Genomic DNA, 19,460 nt, shown 5'->3' with positions numbered 1-19,460 from the left:
CTTGCTTGCGGGCATTACTGCCACCACTAAGTGTATGTGCACATGTGTACTGCTTTGCCAGTTCATAAAAGCTCCGATACACTTCTCCCTGGTTGCCTGTTACGGTCAGGTGTGGCACATGTAGCAGTGCAGAAGCTATTGTAGAGGCCAGTGGTTAGATTTGTAAACTTGACAGACCTGCTAGTCGGTTTGCTTTCTGAGTGTGTTTGAGGGACAAGGAGCTCCTGGTTAGAGGCACACAAATTATAGACCAGCTGACTAAACATTTGACTCACATTTTCTGCAAGTAATTTCCCCTAGTTTCACCTTAGGTTATGCACAACTGTGTCGTCTCACAAATAGGAAAATGCATTGTGTGAGCTCTTTAATATACTAGATAACTGAATTAATATACATCCATGTATCCTCCTTGTTTTGGACTTCTGAATAAATGTCCTTACATATTGCTTGATTCTTAAGGTTGCTGTAGATCTTCTGAACTCACTAAAGTCTATTTCCTTGCACAAAACCCCCACACAGGTGACATCATCACCTTGGCCTCTATAAACAGTGAGGGGAAACCTCATTGCCTCGTGTCAGTGGACCGAATTCCTACTCTGGTGCAGTTTCTCAGGCTCAGCATGCCGTCGTGCTGCAGCTAGCTGTTCCAGCTCACGCAGGCAAATTTACTGGCTGATAGCCATCGTTCTGTAAAACACAACAATGACTGCAATTCTCTGCAGTTATCAGTTATTAGCCTCTAGTTAGGTCACGGAAGATTTCAGGCTTATTTGACTGTGTACAATCCCTGATGATAATGATAGAAGGGTCCAGCAAATGCCACATTGTTAGTTTTACAATATTTGAGTATTGGTATTGTCAGTAGTAAAGCATTTTATTTTCCCCTGTTGTTAATGTTGAATAGATAATAAACAAGCAGCAAACTCATTTCATCCCACAGATAATCAAGACTGCCAATTAGGATTAATAATCATAACCAGAATGTCAGGCGACGCATATTACAAGAAAGGGGGCAAAAATAATCAGAATTATACGTTCAGCCCTAATCATGTAGCCGTAGGTTGTGCCGATGATGATAACACATCTGTGAACTGATTTATGTTCTCTGTTTCATTCTCATAGCGAAGCAAATCATTTCTAGGTCAGTGGCTGTCAAAGGGCTGGAGTTGCATGCCATTTTTATCCTGCCTCGGCACAAATTGGTTGAAAGCACTTCTTTTTCTCTGCGAGGGGAAAAGTGACATTGCTGAGCACGGCCCATGATTGAATTACTCTCCCATTCTCTTATATAAATTGTATTGTCACACTTTGGTTTTTGTCTTCACAAAAGTAATTTGATCAATATTGTAGTTTTTAAAAACAAATTCTACACATAAAAAAAAAAATGTAAGGGGCTTTTTAAAAATCATATTTTTACATTGAACACTTATTATGATAATGTTTTAAGACCAGCACACTTTATAACTAATACATGAAAGGCTGCAAAAGCCTTTTATTAAGCTTTTACCATTTAGGAGGGGTTATTTTGTCCTGCACAAGTGTGATAATGTGTACCGTTGTCTAATTTCCTGATAACTCTATGTAATGCCAGATTAACATGTCTGATTTGTTGTTTAAAATCACCACACCGTGAACACATGTACATGTATGCCCCAGAGGGAAATGCCGTGAAACAAAAAGCTAATTATATTATTTGTGATAAGGAGACTGAAGGGCTCTGAGGACAAATCAGTGCCAATATGTTTTTGTTTATTTTGCCTTTATCTTTTCCTAATTGTAAATTCCATGTCTTGCAGGCAGGTGATAAAAGGAGAAGCCGGCTGTTCTATCCCAGCTTAAAGAAGACCCAGGATAGAAGCGGAGAGAGACATCGAGTAGGAGGGGGATTCACCACTGTGAAGGGAAAATCGGGATGAATGTGCCTCTGTACCTCTGACAAGCAGAACTGGAATGATATCTTGACCTTTTTTTCTGGAAGTGACCAAGTTAGCGATGAGCGGGGGGATATAATGGCCAAGAACAAAGATGCGCGCCCCCCGACATTCGCCATCAGTGTGGTTGGCCTCTCAGGGACGGAAAAAGAGAAGGGAAATTGTGGCGTTGGAAAGTCCTGCCTATGCAACCGATATATGCGCCCTAATGCGGACAGCTACTACTCGGAGCACACATCAGTTCTGAGCACAATAGACTTTGGGGGACGTGTAGTTAACAATGACCACTTCCTGTACTGGGGGGAGGTGTCCCATCGAGGGGATGACGGGTTGGACTGTAAAATACAAGTCATTGAACAAACAGAGTTCATTGATGACCAGACATTTCTTCCGCATCGGAGTACGAACCTGCAGCCGTACACCAAACGAGCGGCAGCAAACAAGCTCCAGTCGGCAGAGAAGCTTATGTACATCTGCACGGACCAGTTGGGCTTGGAGCAGGACTTTGAGCAGAAGCAGATGCCTGATGGAAAGCAGAACATCGACGGCTTTCTTCTCTGTATCGATGTTAGCAAGGGTTGCAATAGGAAGTTTGATGATCAAATGAAGTTTGTCAACAGCCTCTACTCCCAAATTATCAAGTCCAAGAAGCCCATTGTGATTGCTGCCACAAAATGTGATGAGGGTGTGGACCAGCATATGAGGGACCTGCAGGCCTTTGTTGCCAGCAAGAAGAACCTGCAGTTAATTGAGACGTCAGCACGCTCAAACATCAACGCAGAGATCTGCTTCAACGCCCTCATCCAGCAGCTGGATAAAACAAGAGGGAAGCCAAAAACAGTGCCATACCTGGAGGCGTATAAAGTCCAACGGCAGCTTGTGGCCTCACTAACAGATAGATTTGAGAAATTGATGGTGCACACGGTGAGAGATTACCACACCACGTGGAAAACGGTGATCAATAATCTGAAGGGCCAACATGACTATGACGAGTTCATCACCTTGGAGGGCTCTAGGAAAGCACACAACATGTTCTCAAAGCACATTGCACAACTGAAGCAGGAGCACATCAAAAGGAGGAGGGAAGAGTACCTGACAACACTACCGAAAACCCTTAACAACCTCCTCAATAACCTGGACGAGGTTGAACACCTCTCATGGCCTGAGGCGCAGAGTGTGATCCGGAACCGACCTGATTTCCAGTACTGGTTTGTGGTTCTCGAGCATACGCCATGGGATGAGACGGACCATATCGACATCAGTGATCGCAGGATACCCTTTGACCTCCTCGACACACCTGATGGTGAGAGAATTTACCATAACCACGTCCAGCACTTGCTATCCGAGAAGAGAAGGGTGGAGATGAAAGAGAGGTTCAAGAAAACACTTGATAGGGTTCATTTTATCAGTGCAGGGCAGCCTTGGGAGGAAGTCATGTGCTTTGCCATGGAGGACGAGGCCTACAAGTACATCTCCGAATCATGATAGGAGAGATGTTTACTGTAGACACCAGCAGGAAATAGTTGAAAGGGCCAAAGAGGATTTTCAGGAAATGCTTTTTGAGCATGCTGAGTTATTCTACGACTTGGATCTGAATGCCACCCCCAGCTGTGACAAGATGAGCGAAATTCACTGTGTGCTGAATGAGGAGCCAAGATACAGAGCACTGCAGAAACTTGCCCCAGATAGAGAGTCACTCCTCCTCAAACACATTGGGTTTGTTTACCATCCCACTAAGGAGACATGCCTGAGTGGGCAGAACTGTGTGGATCTGAAAGTGGAGCAGGTTTTAGCAAACAGGTTGGTGCAACTCGACCACGGACGCTCTCATCTCTACTATAACAGTGCCAACATCGATAAGATTAACCTCTGCCTCCTGGGAAAGGAGGGTCTCTCACAGGAACTAGCCAATGAGATCAGAGCTCAATCCACAGATGATGAATACACGTTGGATGGTAAAATTTACGAACTGGAACTTCTTCCTGTGGATGTCAATTCCACACTGCTCTTCAGCCATACGTGGGTCACCACTTTTAAGCCACATGGCTGCTTCTGTGTATTCAACTCCATAGAGTCCCTCAACTGTATTGGAGATTGCATAGGCAGGATCAGAGCGGAGATAGCACAAAGTAGGAGAGATAGGTTTGCTCAGCCACTACCGTTCATTCTAATCCTGGCTAATCAGAGGGACAGTGTTTGCAAAAATATACCTATCCTGAGGCACCAGGGCCAACAGCTGGCAAACAAGTTGCAGTGCACCTTTGTCGACATCCCCTCTGGGGCTTTTCCCCGTAAATTCACAGAGTTCCAAGTTAAGCAGGGTCTCCGAGCAGTGCTGGATGGGTTAAAGCATAACTTTGACGTCTTGGCCCCACTGCCCTCTATCAAAGACATGTCAGAGACGGACCTTAGGATAGTCATGTGCGCCATGTGCTGGGATCCTTTCAGTGTTGACCTCATCCTCTCGCCTTTCCTAGACTCACATTGCTGTAGTGCAGGGCAGCCGGGCCAGAGCAACACACTGATACTGGACAAAATCATCGGGGACAGCAGGAGGAGGATCCAGGTCACAGTCCTGTCCTACCACACTGCTATTGGTGTCCGCAAAGATGAACTGGTGCATGGCTACATTTTGGTCTACTCTGCCAAACGCAAGGCTTCTATGGCGACCCTGCGGGCATTCTTGGCTGAAGTCCAGGATGTGATCCCAGTCCAGATGGTGGCGATTACAGACAGCCAGGCAGACTTCTTTGAGAATGATGCCATCAAGGAGTTGATGACGGAGGGTGAGCACATTGCCACAGAGATTGCTGCCAAGTTCACGGCACTATACTCCCTGTCACAGTATCATCGGCAGACAGAAGTTTTTACACCATTTTTCAATGAAGTGCTGGAGAAAAAGCCGAACATTGAGAGTTCCTTCATGTTTGACAGCTCGTCACGGGAGTGCACCACTGGTGCTAGTGAAGACGTGTTCCCCACCTCGCCCCATAGCCATTCTCCGGCCTACAACACATATTACCCAGAATCTGATGATGACAACGAGGCCCCCCCACCTTACAGTCCAATAGGTGATGACGTTCAGCTTCTCCCCACACCCAGTGAGCGGGCCAAGTACCGCATTGACCTAGAAGGCAATGAGTACCCAGTCCATAGCACGCCTATTGGAGACCACGAACGCAACCACAAAGTGCCCCCACCTGTCCGGCCCAAACCAGTGCTGCCCAAACCTAATGTCAAAAAGCTGGACCCCAACCTGCTCAAAACCATTGAGGCTGGGATGCGAAGCAATCGTAGGATGCAACGAGGCCCAATGACCCACAGCGAGGATGTGGAGGCGTCAGATAACTATGCAGACCCTGTGGACACATTGTTAAGGTCCAGAGGCTTCCACAACGACGACATATATGCTGTGCCTGAAGACTCACACAGCCGCCTGGTCAAAATAAGAAACTCCTTTGGCGGGTTGCATGGTCTCCATGCAGGAGAGGAAGAGAATGGATTTGACAGGAAGTCTCAGGCTGGACGGCGGCCGTCAAAATACAAACATCGTTCTAAAATCCTGTTCAGCAAGACAAAGGCCTATCAAAGACGATTCCAGTCTGACAGTGATGGGGAAGAGTCGGGCCCCGCCACGCAAAAAAAGAAAAAGGGAAGAGCCCACCGGGGCAGCGAAGAAGACCCACTACTCTCCCCTGCCGACCCCTGGAAGGGTGGGATAGACAACCCTGCCATCACCTCTGACCCTGAGCAGGAGGACAAGAAGTTGAAGAAGAAGAAGCCCAAGACGCCAAAGGAACCGAAGAAGGTGAGTCTTGACTTGAATCTGACTTTTGCAGAGTTTTAATGTCGGGTCAATTTTATCAACTGTTTTTAGAAAACAGGATATTTTAAAAGTCAATGTAAGGAGCAACAAAAGACAAAAAAGAAGCAAGACACAGATCCAAAGCTTTGTGGCGTTTGTTTGAGAGTGACTGAAATGAGAGCGTCAGTGCATCACATATTAGAAAGAGAATGAAGGAGTGGGAATGAGAGCAGAAGAGATTGTGTATAGTAGTGAGGGAGCAGAAGTGTGTGGGTGTGAGATGTGCAGATTTCTGTTTTTTATATGCCCAGACTCATGGTGAGAATAAACTAATTTGATAATTGATTGATCTGCCCCAAAGCTGAAATAATTTATGAGCCTTTTCACCTTACAGCCCCCCATACAACCACTAAAAGCTTGATAAAATACACACTGTTAAAGACAGTAGTGCTCTGTCTGTATAATCTCAGAGCAGAGGCTGCATCTGTGATAAGATGCCTGCTTATCCTTTACAACAGCTCTCTAAAGGCTTGTCTGAGACTGCTGAGCACACACACACACATATATAAGCAAGCGCATTTAATACTGCCACTATCATCAAGACAAATACTGCCTGCATGGGGTATTAAACCAGCACTTTTCTGTAGAAAAACATACATGCATACGTACACGATTGCACAAATCAAACAGCTGTTTAAAATGCCGTTAAAAGCACACAGTAAGCATACAGTGCATGTACACAGCCACACTGTACTAACTCGTAACAAATTACCTGTACTACCTCTACATTCATTTATGAAATCTAAAATGGCAATATGAACTACCTCCGTTTCCGCTCCAAGTCAGGCGCAGAATGGATCCTTAATACCTCAATTGAGCCTTGCTAAAACAAATTTGCATGATTTCAAATACTGAATATCTTAAGCAGCAACATCCGATTTTGATTAAATATGTTTGTAGTCACTTGAAAAATACACAACACACAACAAATCTGGCCGTTGGCAGTACGGCTGTTTAGCAATTGCAGTGTTAAGCAAAATAATCACAGCATGCATGATTTGTCAGTTTCCCGCAGCCCGAGTACAAACACACAATTGGACTTTGACGAACAAACATGCGCAAGCGAGCGAGCACGCTGGCTCGAATCAGATAATAGTGTGCAAATCAGTATAGAAACAGCCGCCGGCGCCACATGGGCATCATGAATGCAGGGTATTGTTAGAACATTCAAACTGTCTTTGATAATCAGAGAGGAGAGCAAAAGAAGAACTACAAGGTACAAAATGGAAGGTGTTTAGTCACTGTCCCGGCCAATTAGAGTTGTGCCCGACCCGCTGTAGGCATGACAACTCTTTGAAAAGCAGAGGAGTGTGGGAAATCAAAGCCACCTCGGCACCTCGTTACTAGTCCCTGCTTCGGTCTTGAATAACGGTTTTGTCTGTTGTTGTCGTCTTTCTTCTCGTCTTCCTCCACATGAACCTCCCTCTGCTATCTCCCTCTCTCTCCCTTCATCCCACTAACTTTCTGTCTGATCTATTCCCCATCTGCCCTCCTCCTTGTCCTCCTCCTCTTCTTCATCTCTATCTTCTGCCTTTTCATCCCCCTCTCTTGATTTCTGCTCTCCCTCGTGTTTTTTCCTCAATCCCCTCTTCTTTCTATCTCTTCTTGCTCTTCCTCTTTTCTTTAAACTTGTTTTCCATCGACTTCCCCCTGCCATCCCTTTTTATTATTATTATTATTATTATTATTATTATTATTATTATTATTATTATTATTATTATTATTATTATTATTATTATTATTATTATTATTCCTACCGTCTCTTGTCTCTTCTCCATCATCCCATTTGACTTATTTCCTCTTTTCTTTTCAAACTTGAAATTTCCCATTTTGCTTAAATTTGACTTCCCCTTTCCTTCTCTGATGTTTTTCATCCCCTTGTATTTCCTTATTTCCCCCCTTCCTCATTTTCCCCTCCCTCCCTTTCCATCCCCCTTTCTCTTCCCGTCCTTCCTCTTTTGGTTCTTGTCACTGTCCTCTCCCTTCATTCTTTCCTTTCTTATCTCCTACCTTCCTTTCTTACCGATCTTATCTACTCAACCATTCCTGCTCTTTCACTCTCCACTGCCTTGGTTCTTATCATCTCATCTCACCCTTCTTCTTGTTCTCTCCGTTTATAGCATAAGTCTTCAAAACCCCCCAAGCCTCTGTACCCCCCTACCCGGAGAACCTGGGACAGCAACTACTTTGGTGTTCCCCTGCAGAACCTGGTGACCTCCGACCGACCCATCCCACTCTTCATCGATAAATGTGTCGACTACATCGAGCGCACAGGTAAGTCATGCTTTTTCCTCAGTTTCTCTCTCTCCCCGTCTTCTATCCCACTCTTCTTTTCATCTGTTGTTTTTGTCCCCTTTTATCTTTCTCTCTGTCTTCTGCGTGTGCATTCAGGTGCAACCAGGCTCTCTGTGGTATTTTGTAACTCTTGCAAGGTACAACTGGTTTGTTCTTACTTGCAAAAAGCTTTGTGGTTATCTGCTGTGAACATTCCTCTCATGTCTTTCCAAATGAGAAATTGAGCAAGAGAGGTACAGAGCGGTGGGGAGGGATGATTTAAGGTAGAAGTCGGAAGCACATGATTTAAAATTTGAAGAAGATTCCCTTATTGGTTCTGATATCACCCACCAAACATGTTTGGTCTGGTCTGCCAACCCGGCTGCCAGTCAATACACGTCAATTTCAATTCGATAGGGTTTACTAGCGCAGCATTTGATGCGTTGCCAACGCACTGCTGGAATGACTACAAAATGAGACGGTAAAAGATTTCCAAGATCAAAAAAACTGATTAAGGAATGGCAGTGGAGAGATTTACTCAAGTACGTGCCATCCATTAATCAACACAACAAAGGAGAAAAGAAATTATAATGTGAAAGAATGAAGGAGTGCCTGCTATGGTATGTTTTGTTCATTAGATCTTTGTTATGGCTGAAAGTACAGCTGAAACTAGTACGCAAACTATTTATATAACGCTGGTTGCAACTTTTCTTTGTTTTATATCATTGTCAATTTAATATTTTGGGATACCTTTGGACTGATAAATGGAAAAGAAGCAATTTCAATAATGTGACTTTGGTCTCTAGGAAATTGTGATTGTATTTGTCAGATTTATCAATAATGAAGTCTGTGCTGTCAGTAATGTCTCCCATCAGCCAGCCTCAAGGTCAAAGGTTGCAAGTTAAAGCCCCCGTTCAAATTCAACAGTTTTCAGTCAAACAAAACTTAAGGAAACACCAAATGTTCTTTGCTTATCTTGAACAATATGTTAAAAGAGAGTTGGAAATGTAAGTGAGAAATAATGTTCTACTCTGGGACCTGTGAGCAGGGCACATCACCCCCATCAACTCCCTTGAAACTGCTCAATTATCCATCTGCATGAGTCAGTGGTTATATCAGAAGAGCAGACTCAGACTTATTCTTACTTATAAAGATTTATAATAAGACATGTGGCCTGTTTGGACTTGTGTAGCTCCAACTGGTGACGCCATGCATGCTGGGTATGTGTTTGCTTCCTACCCAGCTGTTGTAAAGAAGGCTTCTCCCAAAGGTTGAAAGATTCCTCAGTGAAGTCTTGAATCAGTGTGATGGATGTTTTTACACCATGTGGTGGAAACTTTATCCAAAGTGTCTCCTGAGTGTTTTTATTTTTTTGAATGACTGCAGCGAGATTCAAACCCCCAACCCAGTCAGTTTCGAATGCCTTGCTCCACACATTCAGCCATACGAAGCAAAGAGCTGCAGCTACCAAAATTGGTACTTTTTTCCCCTCTTACCACTAAAATGAATATTTAAACATATTTAATATTGTATGAGTTTGTTGCATAATGTATTTACACATGGTCCAGTACTCCTTTCCATGTTTAGTGCCTTTGGATAAGCCTTTAGGAAGCAAAAGTGTCTCTTGCTGACTTTTCCCCTAGTCATATTCTCAAAAATATCAGATGACGCAATGTTTCCTGTTGTGTTTGTGTGTTTAGGGGGGATAGTGTTTGTTTTTATTGTGCGCTCAATTCAGAATCACTTCTAATATCTAGTATACTAACATTCTAGTATCTTGTCAAAATGACAGAATGGGTCTTTAAGGTATTAAGATATTGTTTTGTATTTATCCCAAATGTGGAGTAACTGTAGGAATCACCCACTATCCAAATCCCTTCAACTAAAGACTTATCACCTTACTCCCTTTTCTCTCCTCCTCCCTCCTCCATATGTGCAGCAAATGTGAAGTATGTACGTTAAAGGGAGGTATTTCCTGTGTTCCTGCCAGTGTTCACAGTGAGTGAATGTTCGGTTCTGTTTCTGAAGGTAGTGTTTGTGTGTGTCTGAGCCCTTTTCGTTCTGGGGCTGTTAATACCCGTCCTGAAAATCCCCTCCGAATATGTTTTGATATTCAGCTGGATCTACATGAGCCCGTTGGTGGCTGCCAACCAAATTTCAGATTAATCCCAGCGCTGTATGTGTGTGGATGTGCGTGTGTGGTGGACGCCCGCCAGCTGACAGTAGTGTATAGGAGATTTCATGGCTAGTGCCGTGAAACCCTCTAAGTCCAGACGGTCTGTTGGGTGGATTCTAACAGCTTTTCCTCTCCCTTTCTTTTTGGAATATCATTTCTTACCATACGTGGCGAGAACATCTTTGTGCTTTTTTAATTTATTTGTATTTGTATAAAGCCTGCTGTTGTATAAGGTGTTTCATATCCAGACAATTCAAGAGCTTTTACAACTTGATTAGACCTTCCAGGTTGTTTCTCTGTCAGATAGCCTGGGTAAGAGTTTAGATAGTCTTCATTTACAGCCTTGTTGCCTTTGTAGGGGCTTAATCTGCCTCTATAACATATTTGAGTTTATAGCTCAGAGGGTGGGGTCTCCCGGTGAAGTGTTGTAAGCGATTGTGGATGTTGGCATGATAGCTCAGTGGATAGTGGAAACACTTAGTTCAAACCCTTCTGTCTGCAGGGATCCACCCTACTAATGTCTGCTAAAATAAGACACTTGAACCTCTGCCAAATCAAGAGCTGCGGCTCCATCTGACCTCTGACCTGTGAGCAGGGTGGGAGGAAAGACTCTGTCCCCAAGAGAACCATTAAAGCATCACTATTATATTGTATTGTTGTTGTTTTTTCATCTCACACCCAACACATGTCACTTTAATTGGAGGTAAAAGTCAAACACTCCTCTCCTCCATGTTGACCCATTTAGCTGTGTGTCTTTCTTAGTGAAAGTACTCCCAGAGAAGGATTTGTTTTATGGTGTCACCTACAGAAATTCAAACATAATCAGCTTAAGGAAAATAATGCCATAATACCACCAATACTGTTTAAATGAGCGGTTAAGTATGGTCTTACAAAGTTCTTTACCGCTGCTTGTGTTTTGACAATATTTCTCTTTTGAGAGGTTTGGCAGTAGAAAACATAATCTTTTTCTGGTTGTAAAGAGGTGCATTAATTTCCAGGAAGCCAGACTGCTGGTTGGTTTGCTTTCCCCACATGTAATAAGCTGCCAGTCCAGAGGCAGAGAGGTGATGATAGCTATTCGTGGTGTCTGTGGTTACAAGCCAGAAAGTGTGAGAGGGAAAACTGTGATTTTTATGTGAGGCAAAGCGTGGCTATAAATGTGACTGACAGTGTGGAGAAGTGAAGCTGTGTGTGTGTGTCTGTGTGTGCTTGTGTGTGACCTTTTATTTGCTGGGTGTAAGTGATAAGACTGTGCTATGTGGTTTGTACGTCGGCTCCTTCCAACCTGCTAGATTTAATGCAGATCTCATATTTTTCTAAGGTTTTATGGGGAAAACGCAACACGACATTTTCCAGTCACGGGCTAATTATTTGGATGTCTGTGTCACACGTTTTTTTTATTTTTTTATGTGTGCAGCGTCAAAGAAATGTTGAAGAAACCCTGCGATAGAATTACGCAATTAAATAAGGATGATGTTTGTTCTGTGCTCGCTGCCCCTCTGTTTCCTGTTAGGAGAGATCTGCTTCTTATCATATTTAGTGCGTTCCAGTCACCACATTGTAATTATAATACAACTAACAGGCTTCCCAATGGCCTTGCAAACCCTTAAAGGTTTGTGTATTTTAAGAAAATAATGAAGCAAAACCTTCAAGGTTTCTAGAAAAACAATGGCTGGCCCTGAAAACACTGTTTTAAATTAAATCTGAAAACCCAAATTTGTCGACATGCCTCAGCTGTATTTACTGCGAAAGACATCCGTAATGTGTTATTGTTTTACAAAATAACAAATGTGAGTCTACTCTTTCATCAAACAACCCGGAAAAACAATGTCTTTAAATTTGTCAGCCAAGGAGATTCCAACGTGATGTAGAAGTATTTCTCTCTCTACTGTAGATTAAATCTCTGTCATGTAACACATTATATTCAAAGTGAATCTAGCTTCTGATGTGTCTTTAGCTGACAGATAGGTTTTGTCTTGGTGGTTAGATACTGAAGTCACAGAAGAAAGTACGCAGGAAAGTACAAGAAAGCACCATCTAGGATTATAAAACATCCTTCAGTGTAAGTTAATTGGGTACCAAGTAATTAACACTGGACATATCATCAAAGCAGAGGAGGTTAATAGTCTTGATACCCAATTCGATGGAACAGAAAAACAAAACAATATATCCCATGTAGCCGACTTCAACATGCACTCCTTTAATTACGGTTGCTTAGGTTAGGAAGTTTAAAAGGTCATAATTCCCTCTCTGATATCTGATTGTTGTGAGAACATCTCCTTCAAACGACTGTTCAGTCAAGTCAAAACTACATTTTATGAGATTACATATGAACACATCATGATAAAGTTATAATTGACCTTTTGCTCATTTTTACTGAATAAAGCACAATGAACACACCGTCATGCAACTCCAATAGCACCTCCGTTACCGGCTGCTAACGTTAACTAGCCGTACTCCTGCGGATTTGTGTTGTTTACAAAGATATTCCTTCACATAAGGATGCATTCAGGGCACAAACACTGTGGATGAATGGGATATCGTTGATCAGAGTGTCGAGGGACCAATAAGAAATCTTACCTGGACTCATCAGCCTCACATGAACACATACATGCAAAAAGATTTTCTTTTCTTTTTGTATTGGATCATGAATGTGTGTCAGCGTAAATGAGTTTTTATATAGGAGAGTCAAAATGATTGTATCTTTAGGAGAGTTTGTTGGTTTGGTCTCTAAAGGAATTAGCCTGCCTTGGATATCTCTTGTGTGTGTGTGTGTGTGTGTGTGTGTGTGTGTGTGTGTGTGTGTGTGTGTGTGTTGTGTGTGTGTGTGTGTGTGTGTGTGTGTGTGTGTGTGTGTGTGTGTGTGTGTGTGTGTGTGTGACCTTTACAGCGCAGTGATAGGTCCTGACCTTACATTTTTGCAAAATGCATCAGTCAAGGGATTGGGCTTTTAGTTTGAGCCAACTGTACAAGGTCAGGATTACAAATCTCTACTTTATATTTTCAACATTAAGCTCTCACTGTTATCCGGAGCGACGTACAGAGAGCTCAACGGCAGGAAAAACTTCAATTTCTACTAGCATCCAATATGAAGGAGGCAAAGGGGTCAGAGCAGCAGGGACCTGATGATACTCCTGAGAGAGGAGCTGCAGTGGAAATGAAAAGAAAGTTGAAAAGATTCTTTTTGTTTGAAGAGAAATGAGAATGAATAGTAAATGTAGAGAAGAGCGACAGAAGATACTTCTCCAAAGTTTCCTGCCCACGCACTCAGCAACCTCTCTCTGTATGAGGAGTGAACTCACAGATATTTAGACAGCAGTTGTAGCTTTTGAGAAATGACTGCTTTAGTGAGGGGAACGCAGCATTGTTAGTTGTCCCCCAGCAGAGTCTCAGGTGACGGAGCGCCTCAGTGGTTACTGGAGACGTCCCTGTTCACAAAAAGTCACACGTCCAACAGTTCTAGAGGGAGAGACGGGGACTTCCTGCTTTCTCACGTGTTTGTTGAAATGCTGTCTTCAAGGGTTGTTAACCGCATTTCAGCAGTCCGCTTTTAAAGGAGTGTTTTTCAGACGCTTCAGAATCGGATGAGACTCATTATCTTTCACTTTTTGCCATTACGATGATAAAGTAAAAAGATAGTTCCACCGTTTAAACCTGGTCCTTCTATAACCATTTAATTAACATACAGCAGAGGAGTGAATAATTAACTTTGAGTGCTCACTGGTGCTGCGTGCTGATGCAAATTCTTCACATTTTATATGCCAACCATGTTGCCTTTTTAGCAGCGCAGTAGCCGTGTTAAGTAACCACATCACTGCACAAGCCAGCTTTTTTTATCTTTTATTTTTTTTTTACAAATAAAACAAGAGAAAAACTGTTTTCCATCTGCTGAGACACACAGATGGAAAACGGTTATTCTCTTGCCCCACACGTCTTGATGGTAAAATGCTTCATAAAATAGGTGAAAGGGGTATGCAAATCAGTGTAAGTGAGGCTCACTTGTTTTCTTCCAAAATGCTCTTTGTTAACCCAAAACTGCTGACATCTTGGTATTTTAAAATGGCTAAAGCAGACACGCCCCAGGCTCCAGTCTGCACCAGTTCAGGCTGCATATATTTTTAATCTAGTATCAGTGAAGCCCTGCAGAAAATCCACATTTGTTATAAGTTCCAGTGGAAAAAAAACCATCAGTAAAATTGAACTAACCATCCTTTTGTGGAGCCCAGCAGTCTCTGAAACGTCATTTGGCCTGAAGCCAAAACGTAAACGGCACAATAGGGTCGAATATTTTTGACGTGTCTGCGTCCAAAAAAAAAAAAAAGGTCTCAGAACATATCAGTCTGGCGTCTTAAGAGTCAGACCTTTTGACGAAGCAGGTCTCGGAGAAGAAGTGGAATCTTTCAGATGATGAGCAGACTGAGCGAGGCCACACGGCTCCCTGCTGCTGAACTCGATTAGACAAGTTTTATTAAATGTTTCCTCCTCCCCAGAGACATGAAATGGTATTTGGCACGAAGACTAGGAGAAAGGAGAGAGAGAGCGATGGAGAGAGAGCGAGCGAGAGAGGAAGAGCAATGATTAAATGGCTTTTTGATGTTGATGCATTTGGAAGTCCCATTGGTTGTTATCTTCCCCAGCACTTAGTATAATGTGAGGGATGGATGGAGGGAGGGGAGGAGCTTTTTAAACAAACTTCCATTGCATATTTGACTGAATGAAAACAAGTCTTAAACAAAGTTTGCTCGTGGAAGTATTGCACTTGAATGTACTTTTATATCATTTTAGTCCTTGATAACTGGATTTAAAACGTGGTAATCATAACTTTAGAGACGCCTCACATGTATTTAATACTTAAGAAATCATCAGATTGACATGGATTTAAAATAAAAGTTTTATTTAACAAATGTTTTACTGCCATTAAATACCAAAGAACATATTGCTGAAACAAGACGCATTTAGTAAAACATTTCATATTATTGTTATATAATAACAAAATGTTTATTCTCATTTTAGACTTAATTATATAGAGATTAATTTCAGGAATATGTTGCATCATGTTTTACGTGTCAGTGCTTATAATACACACTATTATCAACCTGAATATCTGATTTCATGATCTGATGTCATTGTTTCGCTCACTCTGTTGTTACGGTGCCAGTTCTCGCTGATGCCCTGCTGCTGCGGCTCTAGAAACAGGCAAGGGAAATCCCAGCGGACCGGTTTGGTTTTTAACTTTCACGCTGAGCTCTGCTGGAGAATTATTCAGCAGCCGTGTCAACCAGGCTTCATACAAAGCTGATTATTGGCTATTTTCAGCCTACTTTGAAGTCAGATCCCCACTCCTGACTTAGTAGCTAAATAGATGGATTTTCACTGGAGTGAAATAGATTTTATTAAAATAATTCATGGGTTTTTGAGTATGTTCTCGAAGGATGTAGTCACTCAGTGGACCTAGAGGTTGGACAGGATGATGTAACGGGTATAAACACACAACTGACAGGAGATGAGAAATAATCTTAATATACTGTGTTCTTATACCCTTCCCTGTCAATCATTTTCTCCACTGCGGCTGATTTCTGCTGGAACACAGAGATGTAATAAAGCAAAGTAAGAGTTCAAGTTGAGAATTGATTGGCTGCTGGCTCGCTTCCTGTTCTCCACACTCCCATTTCTTTGAATGTTTGTGTTGTGATCTTGTGTGTGTGTGTGTGTGTGTGTGTGTGTGTGTATGTGTTGTTTTCCTGCTGGCAGCTGCACTGACGTCATGTCCAATGGAAACTTCCTGTTCAATGGTCAGAGCGGCCAGTGCTCCCAGCAGCCTGATGGGACTGGTCTGACTGTCTGACCTGTGTCCTTCTGCTGCTACCGTCTCTGGGAATGTAAAAAAATACAACTATTATTAACATGTTTGCAAAATGGCTTTCATAAGACAAACAATCCACAGCTACATGAGTTTCAAACGACACACTGAACAGCAGAAGACACTTTGAGTCGGGCTGCAAGTCAAAGATTACTTCCGGGTCACCAGCGAATCTCATTCTCTCACGTGAGTGCGTTGAGTGGATCTCTGGGGGTTCGTGATCATTCAGGTGTTTTCTCCAGTCCGGTTTATATGGCGGCAGTCTGCAGTGATCAACTGATTAACTTCCTGCTGCTGTGCGGGAAAATATACTCTTCTGATGAACCAGCTTCTTTGACCTTTGACCCTTTTTACAGTAGGGATCTAGTATCTGAAGCTGAGTCACCGCTGTAGCCACGTGTCCGAACGCTTCCAGGTATAAATGAGTCACCGGCTGGTGGTGGATTCTTCACTTAGAGTGATGAAGTGGAGGCTCATGGTCGGTTGAGTCTTAACCACATGCAATAAACCACCAGCTGAGAGGCACAGAGGTGATAGCAGTGGCTTGTGTTGTCTGTGGTTTCTGAGCAGATTACGTGTGTGTGTGTGTGTGTGTGTGTGTGTGTGTGTGTGTGTGTGTGTGTGTGTGTGTGTGAGAGACACAATGCCTATGCGTGTGATGGATGTATTTGGGCTAACAGAAGGGTTTGCAGGCGGATACAGAAGATGTCAGCGCTTAGACACAAACCCTTTGTGTGTGTGTCGGTGTGTGACAATTTAACAACCTAATATTAGGCTCTTGAGTGTTTCCGCTTGATTAAGTTTTCAGTTCAGTCTTCCCTTCAAAGTTTAAGCACACACGCAGTTTTTAATTCACATTTGTTTCTCTCTCACACACACACACACACACACACACACACACACACACACACACACACACACACACACATTCTGCATTACATCCTTCTCTGTTGTCTTAATCTCTTCCCTGTGGATTTCCTGGTCAACGACTCAGAGACACCAAGAGATAGTAACGTGTGTGTGTGTGTGTGCTGCATGTGCTGCCTGTGGCTGAATATTTGAGCGCCCACTCCTCCAATACCCCCCCTGCCACCCCTCCCTCTTTTCATGGTGAATAGGTGAAGCAGGAACCCTAACCTCTTTCATGCCTCCCTTGCTCGCCCTCTCATGGTGCTGCCTTTGTAGTTTAGTTAATTGAATGTCTGTTTTTTTTTGGTCTTCAGCAATATCGTAACCATGACCTTGTCTCTGTGACTACGTCTACAACAAGTCCCTCTCTCTCTTTATATTGCTTAATATTGCTTAAAGTGAGAGGGCCAATGCAAGGATTAGATTAGGGCGATTGGTTATGGCCCCTAGCGTGCGTTTGTGCAGCAGAGTATTAAGGGGGACAGGCGAGGCCAGTTTGAGCCGGGCCGGCGGCTACATCAAGCTCGGGTGTGGTGTTAAGATGAACTAGCATGCTATAATGTGTGATTGTGTGTGTGTGTGTCTTGGGGGCAGGCTGTGCAGAGAGAAAGAGGAAAAAGGGCGATATAGAGGCGAGTGCGATGCCACCTGGCTCCAAGGCAGTCATCTGGTCTAATGGGGCTTGTGTGTGTGTGTGTGTGTGTGTGTGTGTGTGTGTGTGTGTGTGTGTGAGACAGGGAGAGTGTGTCCTGTGGCTGTGTTTGAGCAGTCCAGTCGTCCATTAGTTTGCCTTGAAAAGCCCTTATGTTGCTCGCTCTCTCTCTCTCTCTGTCTTTTTTTTATCTCTCTTGCATGTTTTCTGCCATAATGCCGCCAGCAAACATGTGAGTGTGCTGAAAACAAACCGGCAGCAAAGTGAATCCAGCAAGCAACAGAGCAAGTGACCACATTAGCTTGCATGGACCTCAATGTGAGCAATAAGGACATAATATGTGAAGTGGAGCGTGAGACAAATCAGAGTGTCCTTCCCTCTGCCAACTCTATTATTTCCTTTTAATTGGGGCACCTTGGATTACATCATTGGCCATTTACCAAAGACTGCACAAAAATAAAAACCTGATCATCTTGAGAGAATCTTAAAGAGTTACAAAAACACAAGTATATATCTTCGTTTGCAAATAGTTTGGCTTTTATTGGCCACGTTTTGAGATATTTATCTCTAAGGGTTCAATATATAAACAACTGAACTGCTGACTGCCTATGAAAACTGCTGACGTCGAATCTACAGGTCTTACTAGGGTTACTATCCTTGGTTTTAAGGGTAAACGTTTCCACACAAGAACTCTCCAGACCTTTAATTCTTTGCATTTGTTTCTTTTTCGTCATGCAAGAAATCAACTCTTAATATCATATTTTTGGTTATATGTCGAATAGTTTTCCCTAAATAGAGGAAAGAAGTATATATATATATAAATATATATATATAAATATATCAGCAGCAGACGTTGCTGATTTAGTGAAATACCACGGGGTACTGGACTGTATAATCTGTCAGAAGCTATAATCATATTTCTTTGTGGTTCTGATGGTGTAACTGAAACCCATCTTTTTCTTTTCTGATGGTGTGTGTGTGTGTGTGTGTGTGTGTGTGTGTGTGTGTGTGTGTGTGTGTGTGTGTGTGTGTGTGTGTGTGTGTGTGAGAAGAGGGGAAGGGGTTTGATAACAGATCTGTGGGTTTTAATCCTCTTTGGTTTGTCGGGGAGAAGAAAAAAAGAAAATCCCTCGTCGCTTTCTTCATTGATGACGCTTTGAGGCTGAACGAGGGCGGCGAGAAATCGTTGAGATTAAGTTTAATTCAGTCACCCCCCCCCCTCAAACTTTTGTTCAGCTGAGCCCCAGTTATTTGTAAACTTGCCGAGTGTCTTGTGTTCTTCTGAACTGTTGAATGGTTTTGTAAACACAGGAGGGACAAACACTCTTCTGTCCATCTGGATAAAAACAATGTTCCACCTGCTGCGTGATATCCAAGATCTTTACCTTCCATGTTGGAAAAACAAAAGCTAACGTTCAGAGAAGATGTATCTGTGCCGCTTTAATTTATACGTCCGTAATTTCAACGTCTGAATGATTTCCATTAATTCCAAGAAAGAGCTTTTTAATTTGCTGCAGTGGAAAGTATTCACTCTACTTTATGCTGCGTACTTACTATAGTTCTACTCCGCTACATTTCACAGATTGTACTTTTCACTCCTTTACGTTGTATTCTAACGACATGTAGTTGCTAATACTCGTCTACTCCTCTCTTACATTGTAGCATTGATACGTTTACCGGAGTACAGGATGTGAATACTTCCACCGCTGCGAATTTGCGGCTAATTATAGCGGAAGTCGAGTTTCCAATTGGCATACTTCTAATCAATTAATTTCAGTTAATTGCCAGCATCA

At 42.8% G+C, this 19,460-nt stretch overlaps 1 protein-coding gene across 1 annotated transcript in view; it reads left to right on the top strand.

Moving 5' to 3' along the window:
* Positions 1–19,460, top strand: part of arhgap5 (Rho GTPase activating protein 5) — a 28,735-nt gene that overhangs the window by 3,617 nt on the left and 5,658 nt on the right. Inside the window, 3 exon segments of the mRNA XM_029426835.1 lie at positions 1,797–3,413; positions 3,415–5,739; positions 7,917–8,070. Coding sequence (XP_029282695.1) covers positions 1,917–3,413; positions 3,415–5,739; positions 7,917–8,070 — 3,976 coding nt within the window. The 5' untranslated portion in view covers positions 1,797–1,916.

The sequence above is a fragment of the Cottoperca gobio genome, unplaced genomic scaffold (assembly GCF_900634415.1).
Source record: "Cottoperca gobio unplaced genomic scaffold, fCotGob3.1 fCotGob3_245arrow_ctg1, whole genome shotgun sequence".
Taxonomy (NCBI): domain Eukaryota; kingdom Metazoa; phylum Chordata; class Actinopteri; order Perciformes; family Bovichtidae; genus Cottoperca; species Cottoperca gobio.
Note: the sequence above shows the minus strand (reverse complement) of the source record. Positions and strands in the feature narration are given on the sequence as shown.